This window comes from Scyliorhinus canicula, chromosome 20 (genome assembly GCF_902713615.1).
Source record: "Scyliorhinus canicula chromosome 20, sScyCan1.1, whole genome shotgun sequence".
Taxonomy (NCBI): domain Eukaryota; kingdom Metazoa; phylum Chordata; class Chondrichthyes; order Carcharhiniformes; family Scyliorhinidae; genus Scyliorhinus; species Scyliorhinus canicula.
In genome coordinates this window covers 49,288,610-49,304,532 of record NC_052165.1, presented here as the reverse complement: position 1 = coordinate 49,304,532, position 15,923 = coordinate 49,288,610, and the positions used below count along the sequence as shown (strand labels likewise).

At 45.1% G+C, this 15,923-nt stretch overlaps 1 protein-coding gene across 13 annotated transcripts in view; it reads left to right on the top strand.

Moving 5' to 3' along the window:
- LOC119954916 (tubby-related protein 3-like) overlaps nt 1-13,458 on the top strand; it is a 128,876-nt gene extending 115,418 nt beyond the window's left edge. For 12 of the 13 annotated variants that reach the window (XM_038780607.1, XM_038780617.1, XM_038780605.1 and 9 more), the window contains 2 exons: nt 6,522-6,693; nt 11,141-11,319. In XM_038780607.1, the coding sequence (XP_038636535.1) occupies nt 6,522-6,693; nt 11,141-11,274 (306 nt within the window). In that variant the 3' untranslated portion in view covers nt 11,275-11,319. Of the gene's footprint in view, nt 1-6,521; nt 6,694-11,140 lie in introns of all 13 variants that reach the window. The other variant, XM_038780604.1, reaches the window with a different exon arrangement.
- Nucleotides 13,459-15,923: the final 2,465 nt, after the last annotated feature.

Here is a 15,923-nt window from a genome sequence, read left to right as displayed (position 1 = left end):
CCCACGGGGACTCCTGTAATATAAACAACCCACAGGGGATCTGTCTAACCGAGAGCTCACCCCCCCCCTCCCCACAGGGGGATCCAGTAATAGGGTGACCCCCCCACAGGGACCTCTGTAATAGGATGATCCTCCACAGGGGACCCCTGAAATAGTTAGACCCCCTTCAGGGGACTCCTGAAATAGTTAGACCCCTTTCAGGGGATCCCTGTAATAGGGAGACCCCTATAGGGGACACATGTAATAGCGGGACCCCCACAGCGACCTCTATAATAGGGGGAGACCCCTGCTGGAAGTAGAAGAGCAAGCCACACGGGGGCAGTGAGAGGTATTTCCGCTGTAACACCTTGCAACTCCACATGTCCGTTCCGTGAAGGAGAGCAGCTGTGACCTGCCTCTGGTTGCCACAGATCCATTAGCTGCAAGCCATTCATAGCTTTCTATTTGTGCTCTGTGATTGACAGCTTCCAAAAGCTGTCTTTAATTCATTCATTGCCCTTCACGGTTCAGTGGCCTAAGTGGTGAAACCCCAATGTTTGTAAACATTGACCACTCAAAGGCGTGCAAGTACAATCCATGCAATAAGTGTATTCCAATCACTAAAGCCTGTGATCTCACTGCACTTACCTCTCTTTAATCTTCCAATGACGGGGGAGTGCTGAGCGGATGCACAAAAGGTGAGTCACCTGGAAACTCAAATTAGGCACTTTTAACCCAAAATAGCCCGCCAAACCAGGGGAAGAAAACCCCACCCTCCTCCAACACCACCACAGTGACAGAAACATGCTGAGCGGTAACAACAACCCGAGGAGCCAAAGCGATGCAGGGACAGTAAAAGCTGGGAGAGCGAGACTGAGGCAATGGCGAACACGTGGGGCAACGAGGTCCTGGCCACACCCGAACAGGAGGGACTGCCAGAACATATGCCAGGCTACCTCCCGATGGACAAATGGAGGGAATTCCTTACACAGGAAAAGAGTTCAAGGATGCCATCAAACTTGAAATGATGGCGACGGTGAAAGTGGCGATAGCAGAGGAGCTGGTCACTCTGCAAGCAACGCTGGAAAAGACAGAATGGCGGTTAGAGATGCAGGAGGCGATGATCAGAGAACTGGAGAAGGCCGTGACTGACCAGAGCGATCGGATCACCTCACTGGAGACCTAGATGGCAAGGTTGGTGGCGATGCAAGGGAAACTAAGGGGAAGGTTGAGAACCAAGAAAATCAATCTCGCCGCCAAAACCTTCTCATTGTGGGCCTACCGGAGGGCACTGAGGGCAGCAACCCCATGGGCTATGTGGCCCAGATGCTGGGCAAACTGGTTGGAGGGGAAAGCTTCTCCAAAACCCCCAGAAGAGGACGTTGCCCACAGATCACTCCAGCCAAAGTCCAAGACCGGGGAGCAGCCGCGGGCCAACATTGCAAAACTGCACTGGCACCAAGACCAGTAAAAGATCCGGAACTGGACAAGGCACACGCGGCCCTATAATTGGGAGGGACACTCAATCCAGGTGCACCTGGACATTAGGACAGACCTGACCAAGCGCCGGGCAGAATTTAACAAAACTATAGCGGCCCTTTATAAGAACAAATGCGGTTCGGAATGCTGTACACCACCAAGCTGTGGATGACTTTCCAGAGCAGGGTGTACCATTTCACCACACTGGCAGAAGCAGACGAATTTGTGCAAAAGCATGAGCTGGGAAGGCAATGAAATCAGCAGTGAACGAGACACTTAATCGTATCAATCAGTAACAAAAAATGCAGACACCACTTGCACGGTACTGAACCGCCTCATCCTCAAATCTGGCGAGTCTCAGAAAGAATGGGGTAAGAAGGAGGAAAGGGGGGGAAGAGACGCACATCAGTCGGGGCGAGGTAAAGATAGATCCCTGAGGGGTGAGGAGGTCCACCACATTAGCAGGTGAACTAGCACAAGGAAATACGAGTGAGGTGGAGGGGGGGGATGCCATGGCACAACTCCCAATGGGGACAGATTGCCTGGCAATGGGGAGGAATGCTCTAGATGTGGTGGGTGTTTGGGGCTAAACGGAGCAGGAAAGTCTGGGGGGGGGAACGCGAAGCGGACTAGGCTGGCTACGACAGATCGCACACGGCGGAAAGGAAAACAAATGCACCGCAAATAGTCACTTTGGAGCTCCAGAATGCAGTGGCGCATCCACATGGTGGCCACCAGTTGGCCACCTTGGGTAACCTCTGGACAAAGGGAAACCCCAGAGCACTGGGGCACAGTCACATGGTGATGATGGTGACCGCGGGCATCTCGGATGGTCCCCTAGCAAAGGGAAACCCCGGAGTGTAGGGGCTCAACCACAAGTTAAGTATGGTTGATCCCTCAGGACGGGGGGGGGGGGGGGGGGGGGGGGGGGACACAGAAACCTACGTCAGAATGGACAGCTGTAACATCAGGGGACTTAACGGCCCAATGAGCTGATCCAGAGTCTTTGCCCATCTGAAAAGTATGAAAGCCAACATTATCTTCCTCCAGCAGACCCACCTAAGGGAGAAGGAATGACTGCTGTAAGAAAGAGCTGGTTGGGACAGACTTGCCAATCATGCTATGGGACGAGGACTAGGTGGGTGGCCATACTGCTCAATAAGAGCACAGCATTTACAGCGATAATGACGGTTACGGACCAAGGGGGACGGTCCGTCATGTTTAGATGGGACCTGGAAGGAGCATCAGTGGTCCTTGTAAATGTGTACGCTCCCAACTTGGAATTTGTGAAGAAAACCATGGTGGAAATCCCCGACATACACACACACTCTAACTCTATGGGTGGGGGAGACCTTTCACTGCATACAGGACCCATGGACAGACAGATCAAACCCCAAATAAGGGACAAACATGGCAAAGCAACTGGATGGAACAGATGGGGGCAGTGGACCAATGGAGGTTCACATACCTAGGAGAGAGGGAGTTCTCCTTCTCCTGGGTTTATATTCAGATCGAGGGAAAGCAGTGCTTCTATGGGTGTAGGAACGGAGTACTCTACAGTAGTAATCTCCACCATGCTCCATACTATGTGAATGTGAGGTTGGAGACAGACTAGCACAATGCCCTCCATGGAGGCTCGACATGGCCCTTCTGACCAACAAGGCATTCTGCGAACAGATATCACAGGCCATACGTTACCAACAACTAGAATGAGGAGGACTCATCTTCATGCTCTGGGAGGCGCTGAAGGCAGTGATAAGGAGGTAAATTATTGCGCACAAGGCACGCAAAGATAGGAGGAGAGGGCAGCTAGGCAAGAGCTGGTCGATTCCATACTGGGGGTGGATCGGCTGTACTCCTCAGACCTGACTGTACAGATACTGGTAGAGTGGAAGAAGGTACAAAATGGGCTTTGACCTGCTCTCCATGTGGAAAACAATGCACCAGCTCTACCAGACACAGGGGACCTTCTACGGACAGGGATTCAAAACCAGCCCCCTGCTGGCTTACCAGATGAGAGAGCAGGAAGGCTCCCGGGAGATAGCCCAGGTTTGGGACAACAGCGGCAGGCTAGTCACCAAGCCAGAAAAGGTCAACAAAGTCTTCTCAACTGTCTACAAGGGTCTATACACCCCCGAGGGGTACACGGGGATGAAGCAGTTCCTCGATGGACTGGACATGCCGGTTGTGGAGGAAGAGAAGAGACAGGGCGTGGAAGCACCATTAGAACTGGGCGAAGTCATGGAGAGCATCAACTCCATGCAGGTGGGGCAGGCGCCGGGGCAGATGGATTCCCAACAGATTTCCACAAAACATTTGTGGCACTTTTGGCCCCACACTGGCAGGAGATGTTCGCAGACTCACTAGTAAGGGGCACAAGCCAAAATGAAACAACGGAATGCAAGTCTTACAAGCCCATCTCACTGCTTAATGCAGATGCAAAGATCCTGGCAAAAGCCCAGGCAAAGTGGCTGGAGAGCTGTGTACCAGAGGTGGTCGCAGAGGACCACACAGGTTTCATCAAGGACAGGCAGATAACAGACCACCCAGAATTCTTAATGGGGTGGGGGTTGTCCACAATGGGCATGTCCACATTGACTCTTACCAACCTTTACAGATGCACCATAGAAAGTATCCTATCTGGCTGCATCACAGCTGCTCAGGTGGTCAGAAGACAGAGGGTGGTGGTTGATGGCAAATGTTCATCCTGGAGTTCAGTTACTAGTGGTGTACCGCAAGGATCTGTTTTGGGGCCACTGCTGTTTGTCATTTTTATAAATGACCTGGAAGAGGGTGTAGAAGGATGGGTTAGTAAATTTGCAGATGACACGAAGGTCGGTGGAGTTGTGGATAGTGCTGAAGGATGTTATAGGATACAGAGGGACATAGATAAGCTGCAGAGCTGGGCTGAGAGGTGGCAGATGGAGTTTAATGCGGAAAAGTGTGAGGTGGTTCACTTTGGAAGGAGTAACAGGAATGCAGAGTACTGGGCTAATGGCAAGATTCTTGGTAGTGTAGATGAACAGAGAGATCTCGGCATCCAGGTACATAAATCCCTGAAAGTTGCCACCCAGGTTAATAGGGCTGTTAAGAAGGCATATGGTGTGCTAGCCTTTATAAGCAGGGGGATTGAGTTTCGGAACCACAAGGTCATGCTGCAGCTGTACATAACTCTGGTGCGGCCGCACCTGGAGTACTGCGTGCAGTTCTGGTCACCACATTATAGGAAGGATGTGGAAGCTTTGGAAAGGGTTCAGAGGAGATTTACTAGGATGTTGCCTGGTATGGAGGGAAGGTCTTACGAGGAAAGGCTCAGGGAATTGAGGTTGTTTTCGTTAGAGAGGAGAAGGCTGAGAGGTGACTTAATAGAGACATATAAGATAGTCAGAGGGTTAGATAGGGTGGACAGTGAGAGTCTTTTTCCTCGGATGGTGATGACCAACACGAGGGAACATAGCTTTAAATTGAGGGGTGATAGATATAGGACAGATATTAGAGGCAGTTTCTTTACTCAGAGAGTAGTAGGGGTGTGGAACGCCCTGCCTGCAACAGTAGTAGACTCGCCAACTTTAAGGGCATTTAAGTGGTCACTGGATGGACATATGGATGAAAATGGAATAGTGTAGGTCAGATAGGCTTCAGATGGTTTCACAGGTCGGCGCAACATCGAGGGCCGAAGGGCCCGTACTGCGCTGTAGTGTTCTATGTTCTATGTTCTATGCTCGGCCCAAGGCTGCAAGAAACGTCAGAGAGTCCTGAACACAGCCCAGTCCATCACACAAGCCTGCCTCCCATCCATTGACTCCATCTACACCTCCCACTGTGAAAGCGGGCAGCATAATCAAAGACCCCTCCCACCCGGCTTACTCCCTCTTCCAACTTCTTCCATCGGGCAGAAGATACAAAAGTCTGCGAACGCGCACATACAGACTCAAAAACAGCTTCTTTCCTGCTGTTACCAGACTCCTAAATGACCCTCTTATGGATTGACCTCATTAACACTGCACCCCTATATGCTTCAACCGATGCCAGTGTTATGTAGTTACATTGTGTACTTTGTGTTGCCCTATTTATTTTCTTTCATTTTCTTTTCTTTACATGTATTTGATGATCAGTTGAGCTGCTCGCAGAAAAATACTTTTCACTTTATCTCGGTACATGTGGCAATAAACATAATGGGTCCAATTTGCGGTGATGGGGGGATGGTTTGGAGCCAATTTGCAGTGCGGGGGGTTTGGCCAACCGTGGGACCTTGCTATCGGGTCACATGCTCGAGATGTCAGCCCAATAATGGGATTCTCTGCGTATCCCTCGTATTCCACGCCATGCGTATATTTGCACGGCGAGGAATATGGAATGGAATCCTGTTTTACGACCCCAAGGAAATTGTAAGACTGGTGCAGTTCAGCTCCGAAGGGGAAACATAGGGCTGAATTCTCCGCCTTCGGGATTCTCCATTTTACCGGCATCCCAGGGGTTTCCCGGCGGCGTGGGGCTGCCCCACAATTGGAAACCCCATTGACCAGCTGGCAAAATGGAGAATCCCGCCGGTGTGCCGCACCAGAAATCTGGTGCAGCGGTACGGAGAATCCTGCCCAAGGTCTCCCAAACGGAGAATCCAGCCCAAATTTTTACAGCCGAATTAAGGCATTTTGGATACTGGTATAGTTTTTCTGAGGATAAGAGTGACAATTTTTATAATATATCAGTGGAATTTCCCCACTGTAAAATGAAAATATAAATTCAAAACAAAATTTCAACGAACAAATGGCGAGCCCTCTACCTCGGCCCACCCTGGGACCCAATCCTATCCCTGCATCCCCACACATTGATCATGGCCAATCCATCTAACCTGCACATAAAACATTGATTTCCCTTGTTCTATGCAACAGTACTGCAACTGATTTTATAAATGTCCACATTTTGTAAATTAAAATTTATCTGTCCAGTAATTAACTTATTCTCTAGTTCTGCGTTGTCTCATCTGAATTCTTTCTGTGCCTAGTATGTTGCCATTTTCTGCAGTGGTAACTATTTCAAAATGTTTTCAATAAATCCTGCAGGAGCACGAAAGTTTGCTATTAATGTGGCAGAACAGAAATATGGAAAACCTAATTGAGTTGCACAACAAGGTGCCTGTTTGGAATGATGACACACAGTCCTATGTTCTGAATTTCCATGGAAGAGTCACACAAGCATCTGTCAAAAACTTTCAGATTGTTCATGACAATGATCGTAAGTATCTCACCTCAAAATTAGCCTTGTGAACCTCACCTGCAGTTCATTTTGTCAAACCTGAATGTGAAATTCATCATTAGCTTCAGTGTGTATCCATAGATTTCCTATAGTGCAGAAGGAGGCTATTCGGCCCATCGAGTCTGCACTAACCCGCCAATAGAGTACTCTACCTAGGCCCACCCTGGGATCCTGCCCTATCCCTGCAACCCCACACATTGATTATGGCCAATCCATCTAATCTGCACATCTTTGGACTGGGAGAGGAAACCGGAGCTCCCAGCGGAAAACCACGCAGACATTGGGAGCATGTGTAAACTCGACACAGTTTATGTTGGGATAATTTCATCAGTACTTCCTCATTGCTCTTTCACAGGGTCAGTGCTGAAGTAAAATATTTTTTGTTTTGTCCAGCTTGAGATGTTTGTTCCTGACATGTGAGAGTAGCTTTGAAGAAATTGGGGTTTATCGATTAGCTGTAGTGGGTGTACCTTTAAGAAATGGGTGTTTATTAGAGAGCTGCAGTGATGTCAGAGATTGGGTGAAGCTGGGCTATCTGTCTGCTTTACTTTCATTTTAGGCTTTTTGTTACAGGGTGTGGTTAGTTTCGTTTTGAGATCTGGTTAGCTGCAGGCAAAGCAAGGAGTGCATACGGATTTCTCTCTCCAAACTAAAGACTGTCTCCAAATCAATTGGGTGATTTCAAAGTGCTGACTGCTTTCAATAGTGAATTTAAACCTGATCTCTGTGTTAAAAAGGGTCTTTTGTCTTCCGGATGTTGTTCGGGAATTTATTAAGGGTTATCTATTGAGTACTGTATTCTTTGGGGATTATTGGTGTTGATAGTTCTTAAGATGTTTACTGTGGGTTTATAAAGTGTTAACTGGTTTCATAAATAAACATTGTTTTAATTTAAAAGCTCTGTTGCACCACACCTGCAGAGTGGACCGTGTGCTTCCCATACCGCAATCTATTAAAAGTTGTGGGTCAGGTGAACTCCATGATACATTTTGGGGTTCTCTAAACCCTGGCCCATAACAGTTCTCATGACATGAAGTGAATTGGCTGGAGACACCACTCGGCACTTTTGGCTGATTTGATCCATTGATTTTGGGGTTTCTAAGCTGTCTTTCGCTTGCTGCTTATACTGTTTTGTTTGAAAGTAGTCCTGTGTTGTACCTCACCAAGTTTTTAAAAATTCTTTAATGGGCATTGCTGCAATGTGCAGCATTTATTGCCCTTCCTTAATTGCCCTTCAACCAAGTAGCCATGTCCGAGGGAAGTTTGATTCAAACACATTGCTGTGGGTCTGGAGTCAGATGTAGGCCAGAATAGGTGGAGATGGTGGATTTCCTTCCCTAAAGGACATTAGTGAATCAGATAGGTTATTACGGCAATCGACAATGGTTTTATGGTCATCCTTAGACTTTTAATTCCAGATTTTTATCGGGGGGGGGGGTGGGGTTGCAGGGAACTGGAACTGGGACTGTGATTGTTTTTACTTTCCATCACTACCTTTTATAGAATGTACTCACCTACATTTGGATTCTCCTGGAGTCTCTTCAGACTTTATTTCTTTACTGTCTGTTCATTGTCCCACTTGACTTATTGTTTTTTATTTTTTTTTTTCTGTATATGTGCCTCTTCCACCACCCTCTCTCGTGTGTAGGCTCTATTAATCTGTGTCTCTCTACATCAGATTCCCTCTGCCCAATCTTCATTCATTCTTTGATTTTCCACTGGACCTTATTTTCTCTGTGGTGCATGAAAAAGTTTGCACCAACAATCGTCGGGTGCAGGAACCAGCATCTAGCATCTTACTCAGTGTAATAGAGTCTGGGAGGATGTGTCTTTATTCTCTCAATATTGTTACATAGGTAATGTGCTGATGTTTTCTGCCGCTGTGTTTAATACACAATCGGCAAATGTTGACCCAATTGTGCCCTTCTCTCTTCCAAGTGTATGATAAGTGTAGTCTGTAAATGGAAGTGATCTTCTAGCTATCGATATGATCATATCACCATGGTTTTTGACTGCAGAAGCTACATGGGAATCAGTAAGTCAGAAGGATATGAATGAGAGCTGTGCCGAATTTCATTCCTAAACTTAAAAGTATTCTGCAATATTATTATTGTCATTTGGCTGATCTCTAGTGAAGGATCTATATTACACTAGGATCAAGTAGTGGTGATTGCAGTCTGTTAGCAGTACCAGTTGTTGATCAGAGGATTTACATAAAGTTGAATGCTTTGATAGTTCAGTAAAGCAGCATGCGACCAAGCTAAACAAACCAAAAGGGCCTGATTTCTGTTGGCAGTTAGTGTTGATTTAATTTATCATTGTTGAGGTGGCAATGGAGAAACTACAATTTATGTTACTGACATGGAGAAAAAAAATCGACTTTTGTTCCCATTCCTTTTGTTATCCAATTACCCCTGCCCCAGCTTAACAATTACTTTAATTATCTCTGGCTTGCCACATTAGGGGTTTGTGATGCAAACCCTTGCCAGCTTTACACAATTAAGTGCAGTCTGTCGAACATTGTGAATTCCTTTGTGGTCTCAGGTTGTCAAAGTAATACACAATACACCAGGTTGGGGCATTTCTAACAATCCTTGTAAGAATCCTTTCTGCTTATTTCCTTTATTCCCATTTTTCTCCATATCAGTAACATAAATTGTAGTTGTTATTTTATTATTTCGGTCTGTGGACTCATAATCGGAATGTGCCTGAAGCAGCAGACTCGAGGCTTATGTAGCTTGCTTGTCAGGGCACTGTGCTCCCAGGTTTTATCTTTGGAGAGGAGTAGCCAGACTCCTTAGCACCAAATGGACCTTGGGAACCAGGTTTGGAGGGAGTCGGATTGATTAGTTGGCGGCAGGTGGTTGACCAGTCCCCCCCCCCCCCCCCCCCCCCCCCTCCCCCTCCCCCTCCCCTCTCTCTCTCTCTCTTTCTCTTTCTTCCCCTCTCTGGCACATCCTTTGCTTTGAACCAGGAATTATGCTGAGTCTGCAAAGAAGGTCGACAAAGTTGCCAGAGGAAACCATTTCTAGCCTTGAAGGAAGGGGTATCAAAACTAAAGCTGACCTTCAGAAAGACACCAACTAGAAGTCATCCCAGTGCATCAAAGATCTTTATCCTTTCATTTTTATTAATTTTTTTCCCTTTCCACCACCCTTTCCTCTCATGTTTTTTTAATGTGCATAGAGCGTGGGGGTAGTTAGGAAGGGGGGTGGGACAGGTATTAAATAGTCAATTACATTTTCTTTTTTTGTTAACAAACATTTCATTAAGGCATTTATGGTTTTCTAACAACAAAAGATACAAATGTAACCATAATAGTGCGTAACATGCCCCCCACCCCCACCAACAACCATACCCCGCCAACTTGGCCTATACACACACTCACCAAGTCCCTCCATCTCTTCTCGCTGTTCCCACCTAAACTAAATTAACTCCCCCTACTCCCCTCATTCCCTAACCCCACCCCTTATTGTATCTGCTAACAGTTTAGTTTTCCCCAAAGAAGTCGATAAACGGCTGCCACCTCCCGACGAATCCTAACATTTCAGGGCGAACTTAATTTTCTCAAGCCTGAGAAACCCAGCCGTGTCGCTAAGCCATACCCCTGATTTTGGGGGCTCCGAGTCCCTCCACGCTAATAAGATCCGCCTCCGGGCTACCAAGGAGGCAAAGGCCAAAACGTCAGCCTCTCTCGCCCCCTGGACTCCCGGGTCTTCCGACACTCCAAAGATGGCCACCCTCGTTTTTAGTACCGTGGACATGACCCCAGCAAATCCCTGCCTGAAACATCTAAACTTCGACATGTCCAAAACAAGTGGACATGATTTGTGGGCCCTCCAGCACATCTCGCACACCTGTCCTGTACCCCAAAAAATCTGCTCATCCGGGCCACTGTCATGTGTGCCCAGTGAACCACCTTGAATTGTATCAGGCTGAGCCTGGCACATGATGAGGATGTGTTGACTCTGCTCAGAGCATCCTCCCACAGACCCGCCTCTAACTCTTTACGACAGTTACATTATAATACTGTAAATAATAAAAGGTTACTTGTGGTAAAGTTGCAACCCTGATAACTGCAGTATTTTGGACGCAACCTAGGATCTTGGGTATTTTAAATAAAATCTTATTTCACCTGTGTTGCAACTCCAGGTCAGGAATTGACCACACACTAGCCCAGGATGTCGTGACACAGTCTGTAACATTGTATTTATTTTTATTCAGACCAACTCATTAACCATTAAGCTGATCCAAAGATAGTTGGCATATGGTTAACAGTCACCTTGAAAACTTGTCCATTTATTTAGATATTTCTGCTTAAGTTAGTCAATTTAGTATTGCTGTTACAGCTGGAGTACAGAATATTGTACTTCGAAATGTAGAAAAGACAGTTGTCTCTCAATGTTTTCCCTACTTTCCTCCCCAGCTGACTACATTGTGATGCAGTTTGGACGAGTGGCAGAAGATGTTTTCACGATGGACTACAATTATCCAATGTGTGCACTGCAGGCCTTTGCAATAGGATTGTCCAGTTTTGACAGTAAATTGGCATGTGAATGAGGACAACGGTGGATGCAGGCCTCCACTTTTTAAAGAAGACAAAAACAAAAGGGACATATTTATTGTACTGTGCTGGTTTTGTGGTAATCATGCAAACAGATCTACTATGGAATTGATTTAAATCAAAAATGGAAAAAAAAAAGAAAAGAAATAAAAATTCTCCAAATGTCAGAAATAGATTCCCAAGTGGCCTGGCAATCATGGCAAGCTGATCATGCTTATAATGGACTATATTTTACACTTTGTACTTGAATAAGATATGCTGCCAAATTGCTGTACGCAAGTGATCACTGTTCATGTTTTCCCATAGAGACAAAAGGAGAACTATCCAAAACTAGGATGCAAGTTAAATCGTAGGTAGAGCAAGAAGAGCTTCCTCCTCAAATTATGTCACAAATGAATGGCTGAAATAATGACAAGTTTGAAACCTGTATTATTTTAATTTATATAATGTTGTATTCTCTCCATTTTTTTTTTAAGGCTTTTGCTAGAGCAGAGTTCCAAAGATTGGAGTGGCCATCAGATTCAATTGGCCATTTTTCATGTTGCACCGAGATAGTAAATGTTAATAAATTGAGCTAAGTTAACTCGGTTCATTTTCAATATCCACAGAAAAGCATTCCCAGCAGCGATGCCAGATGGTCAGCAGGTCAAGGAATCCTGGCTGACAGCAACCGTTGCATCTGAGCACCTTGGGGAATTTTTCCATGTTAACTTCACTAGATCAATGCGAGTTGTTGAAACATGGCTGTGGCACAGTAGATGGTGCATTTCCTCGCTGAATCAGAAAAGTAGCTGCACAGAACATGATTATTTAGATATGTTTTGATCCTGGACTTGCAAATAAAGAGGCCATGTTCAATAAAATAGAGGTTTAAAGAGCCTTAACTTCATGAAGGATTACTGGCGATAGTGTTTAAATATTTAGATAGGAGAATTACATGAATACAAGAGGCTATTCTATTCTTGTAAAGTTTAAAATAATTTATGCAAGACACTCGGGTTGCCAGGTAATCCTAAATACCATTTCTATGTGCATTTTTTAAGTTAATTCCCTCTTTATTGTTTTATCTTTCAAAACTGCTGATCAGAGGAAATCGGGGTGGAGAATGTTGTTTGGAGCCCTAGATTGACGTGAAATTCTTCTTCTGGAACATTGTATACTATGCACAGCGAGAGGCACCCTCCAAACTCTCTTTGTGGCATCTCAAAATATTTGCTTCTTCCTTGGCCCTGACCAGCAGTTATCAATACTTGGCAGGGGGCCAAGATTTTTCCCCAATAAGTATATAAAAGTTGGCATTCAGCCATCTCACAGAAGGAAATAAAGCAGATTTCAGTAATTAAATCATGGCACCTGCTGTCTGTTTGTTATCTTCTGCCAACTTAAAAATAAAATCACTCCTATAAACAGAAAGGAGTGTGTTTCAAGGCAAAGCATACCTTAGTAATTGTGACATCAATGAACTGCCTCAGATCTCATTATATCACCTGAGCTCAAAAGTATTCCTGCCTTGAAACACATTCCTGCTTGTGTTTTGACCTTCTGTGGCAAACTCTAACCAAAGTGTTCTTGCTGTAACTTGCTCCAGCTTGTTTTATTCCGTGGCATGCTTCAGCCTGTGTTGTCGCCCCTACAATTTGCTACAACCAATGTATTTTTCCTATATAATGAGTTCCAATTTGTGTGTTTGTGATATAATCTCTTTCAGTTTATGTTCTCATGACGTGCTCCAGTTAATGTTGCTTCTCTGATACATTCCAACCTGTGCTTTCTCTGACATCGCTCAGTATGTATGTCATCACTAGCTGGCACATCCCAGAACCTGAATTCTTAATTCATATAATTTAGGGTTTTGTGGCAATTAAAGTGGATGCAGTTCTCTACATCCGAATCATGGAGGATTTTATTTTTTTAAATCCTGGTCATTTCTATAAATATTTAAGCCTTGATTCTTATCCAAGTAGCTTCAGTAACATGTCTAAATCTATTTTGCCATGATGATGGATACATTTTATTGCCTTTATGATATCTACATCACATCCATACTTGCACACCTCAATATACCAGCTGCGGTGGTAGTTTACAGTGCTTTGTATCTGTATCATAAAGAAAGCCATCCTGTGATGTTCTGATGTACACCAACTATGGAAAGTGTGGCTGATAAACTGAGCAAAAGCAAATCAAAAGGTGTGTGTTTTTATTGTGAATTTGAAGAGTATTGATTTTCTACTTGGTGTGAAGTCAACCCTTTTCATTTATAGTTGCAAGTATTATCATTTAATCTTGTTAAAATGGTTGCTATTTTCAAAGTTAAAATGCACTGGTATGTTAATATGTATAATTTGTACAACAATGCTTCTAAATTTGTAGAGAAAAGATTTTTCAATTGTACAGCACGCAAAAAGGAAAACAAATGCATGTTCACATTGCGGTAAAATTTGGCGCGTTCTACAATGGATGAGCAACCCACTCCACAAAGTTACCCAGCCTGTGACGCTGAAAATTGCTTTTGGTGATTTCCCCACACATCAGGTCCCCAATATCAGGAAAGCTATCTGTCAGGAAGAGGCGAGAGGCAAGACGCAATGTACAAGCTTTTAACTCATTCAAAACCCAACCACTTGTAGAATTAAAATAAGGCCCATTGGTTCTTTAGTAGCTAGTCAGGAGTCAAGCAATTAACCTGCTTTGTCCACCCGAACAGACGCCGGAATTTGCCCAGCCTCCCCGAACAGGCGCCGGAATGTTCATTTGAAGCCTACTTGTGACAGTAAGCGATTTTCATTTCATAGTCGGATAATAAGGGAAGAGGCAAACAAGAATCTAGAAGTTCACGGTGTCTGATTTATTTTACAACCAAGCATTTTAACATCCTTAAGCTACATGCCACCATAATCTGACACTTAAGCAAAGAATAATAATAATCTTTATTGTCACAAGTAGGCTTACATTAACATTTCAAGAAAGTTCTGTGAAAAGCCACTAGTTGCCACATTCCAGCACCTGTTCGGGTACACAGAGGGAGAATTCAGTGGCCAAATTACCTAACAGCACGTCTTTTGGGACGTGTGGGAGGAAACCGGAGCACACGGAGGAAACCCATGCAGACACGTGGAGAACGTGCAGACTCCACACAGACAGGAATCGAACCTGGGACCCTGGAGCTGTGAAGCAACAGCGCTACCCAATATATATTGTATGTACTACCATGTAGGTTTGTTCAGAACACCGTTTGTCTGCCTGTTTGCATCCCAGAGACAATGACCTATTCGCCATTACTTATTTTGCTTTTTAAAATCTTTTTAGAAGACAAAGTTTCCAGTATCAGTTCCCAGGCACCATGAGGCCACAGTGAGGGTACAACAAAGTAATGTCAATAAAGACATATTTCTTTAATTATGATTTGGTTTGGGATTAGGATGGCAACAGAAACCCCCCATGTATCTTTGCAGATGAGTAAAAGAAACATGCTGAACAACATAACTAAAAACTTAAATCATAATGACAGAAATTCAAGTTAATTCGAGCCTTCCATAATTGCAGTAGAACTTGGAGTGCCAAAAGCAAACAGAGGCAAAAATATAACAATTCCACCTTCTATTCATCCTGCAGCAAAATCTAATTGATGCAGGTACTTGATGTAGCCCTGTGTTTTTCAAACGTTTTTTCCGGGGACCCATTTTTACCAACCAGCCGACCTTCGTGACCCACGCTGGCCGACCTTCGCGACCCACGTCGGCCGACCTTCACGGCCCACACCGGCTAACCTGCGTGACCCACCATTTTCTCTTACCTTGTAATGTTTAGGTGAAACACCTAAATTTGTGGTGAACCTCCAATTTCTAGAGGATGAAAACATTTTCAGTTTCAGCATTTTTTTCCTGTAAAATTTTATCAAATAAAAACTCCCACGAAAGACTGGATCTGTAGAAAAAAAAAACAATGCGGCCGCACTGCGCATGCGTGCCCACTCATCGGGGCGCATGCATGTGCACTGATGAGAGGGCACACGTGCAGTGCGGCCGCATTTTTTTATATGCTCGTGGCCATTTTGAAGGCCATTTGCAGCCGGCATTATTAAAAGCTGGCTGTTGCGTGCAGATTTGCGCCATCGGGAGCGCCGCGACGGACGGCTCCACGATCCTCCTGACACCCGCCCGATTTTGACAATGCTTGTCGTAGAGAAAATGAACCACTCTCTGAAAGACATGATCCGCAAGACCGCTCAGCAGAACAACCATTCTTGAAAGCAAGTCCTGCCCTTTGTACTCAGGGTTATGAGAAACACTGTATCTAGTTCCACCGGTTTCACTTTCCACATCTTAAATGACCAAGCGACCGATGCGGGGAATCGAACCTCTATTGGGGTTGGATTTATTCGGGCCCGAAGTTACGGCCCTCACCCATGAGAATGCCGTCAAAGGGATATTACAAAATTTACAGGCAGCAAAACAGGCTCTCACTACCAGAGGTGGTAATGCAGTGGGTACCCGGCAGCAAAAGCCTACCCACGTAGGTTCCCTCCGCTGAGGAGGAATTAGGACATCACAGTCCAAATTGTAAGTAGCTTTATCTGGCCACATTGTATTGTTCCCATTATCTGACACACCACAGTTTGGTTGTGGGATGAAAACGTAATGTTACT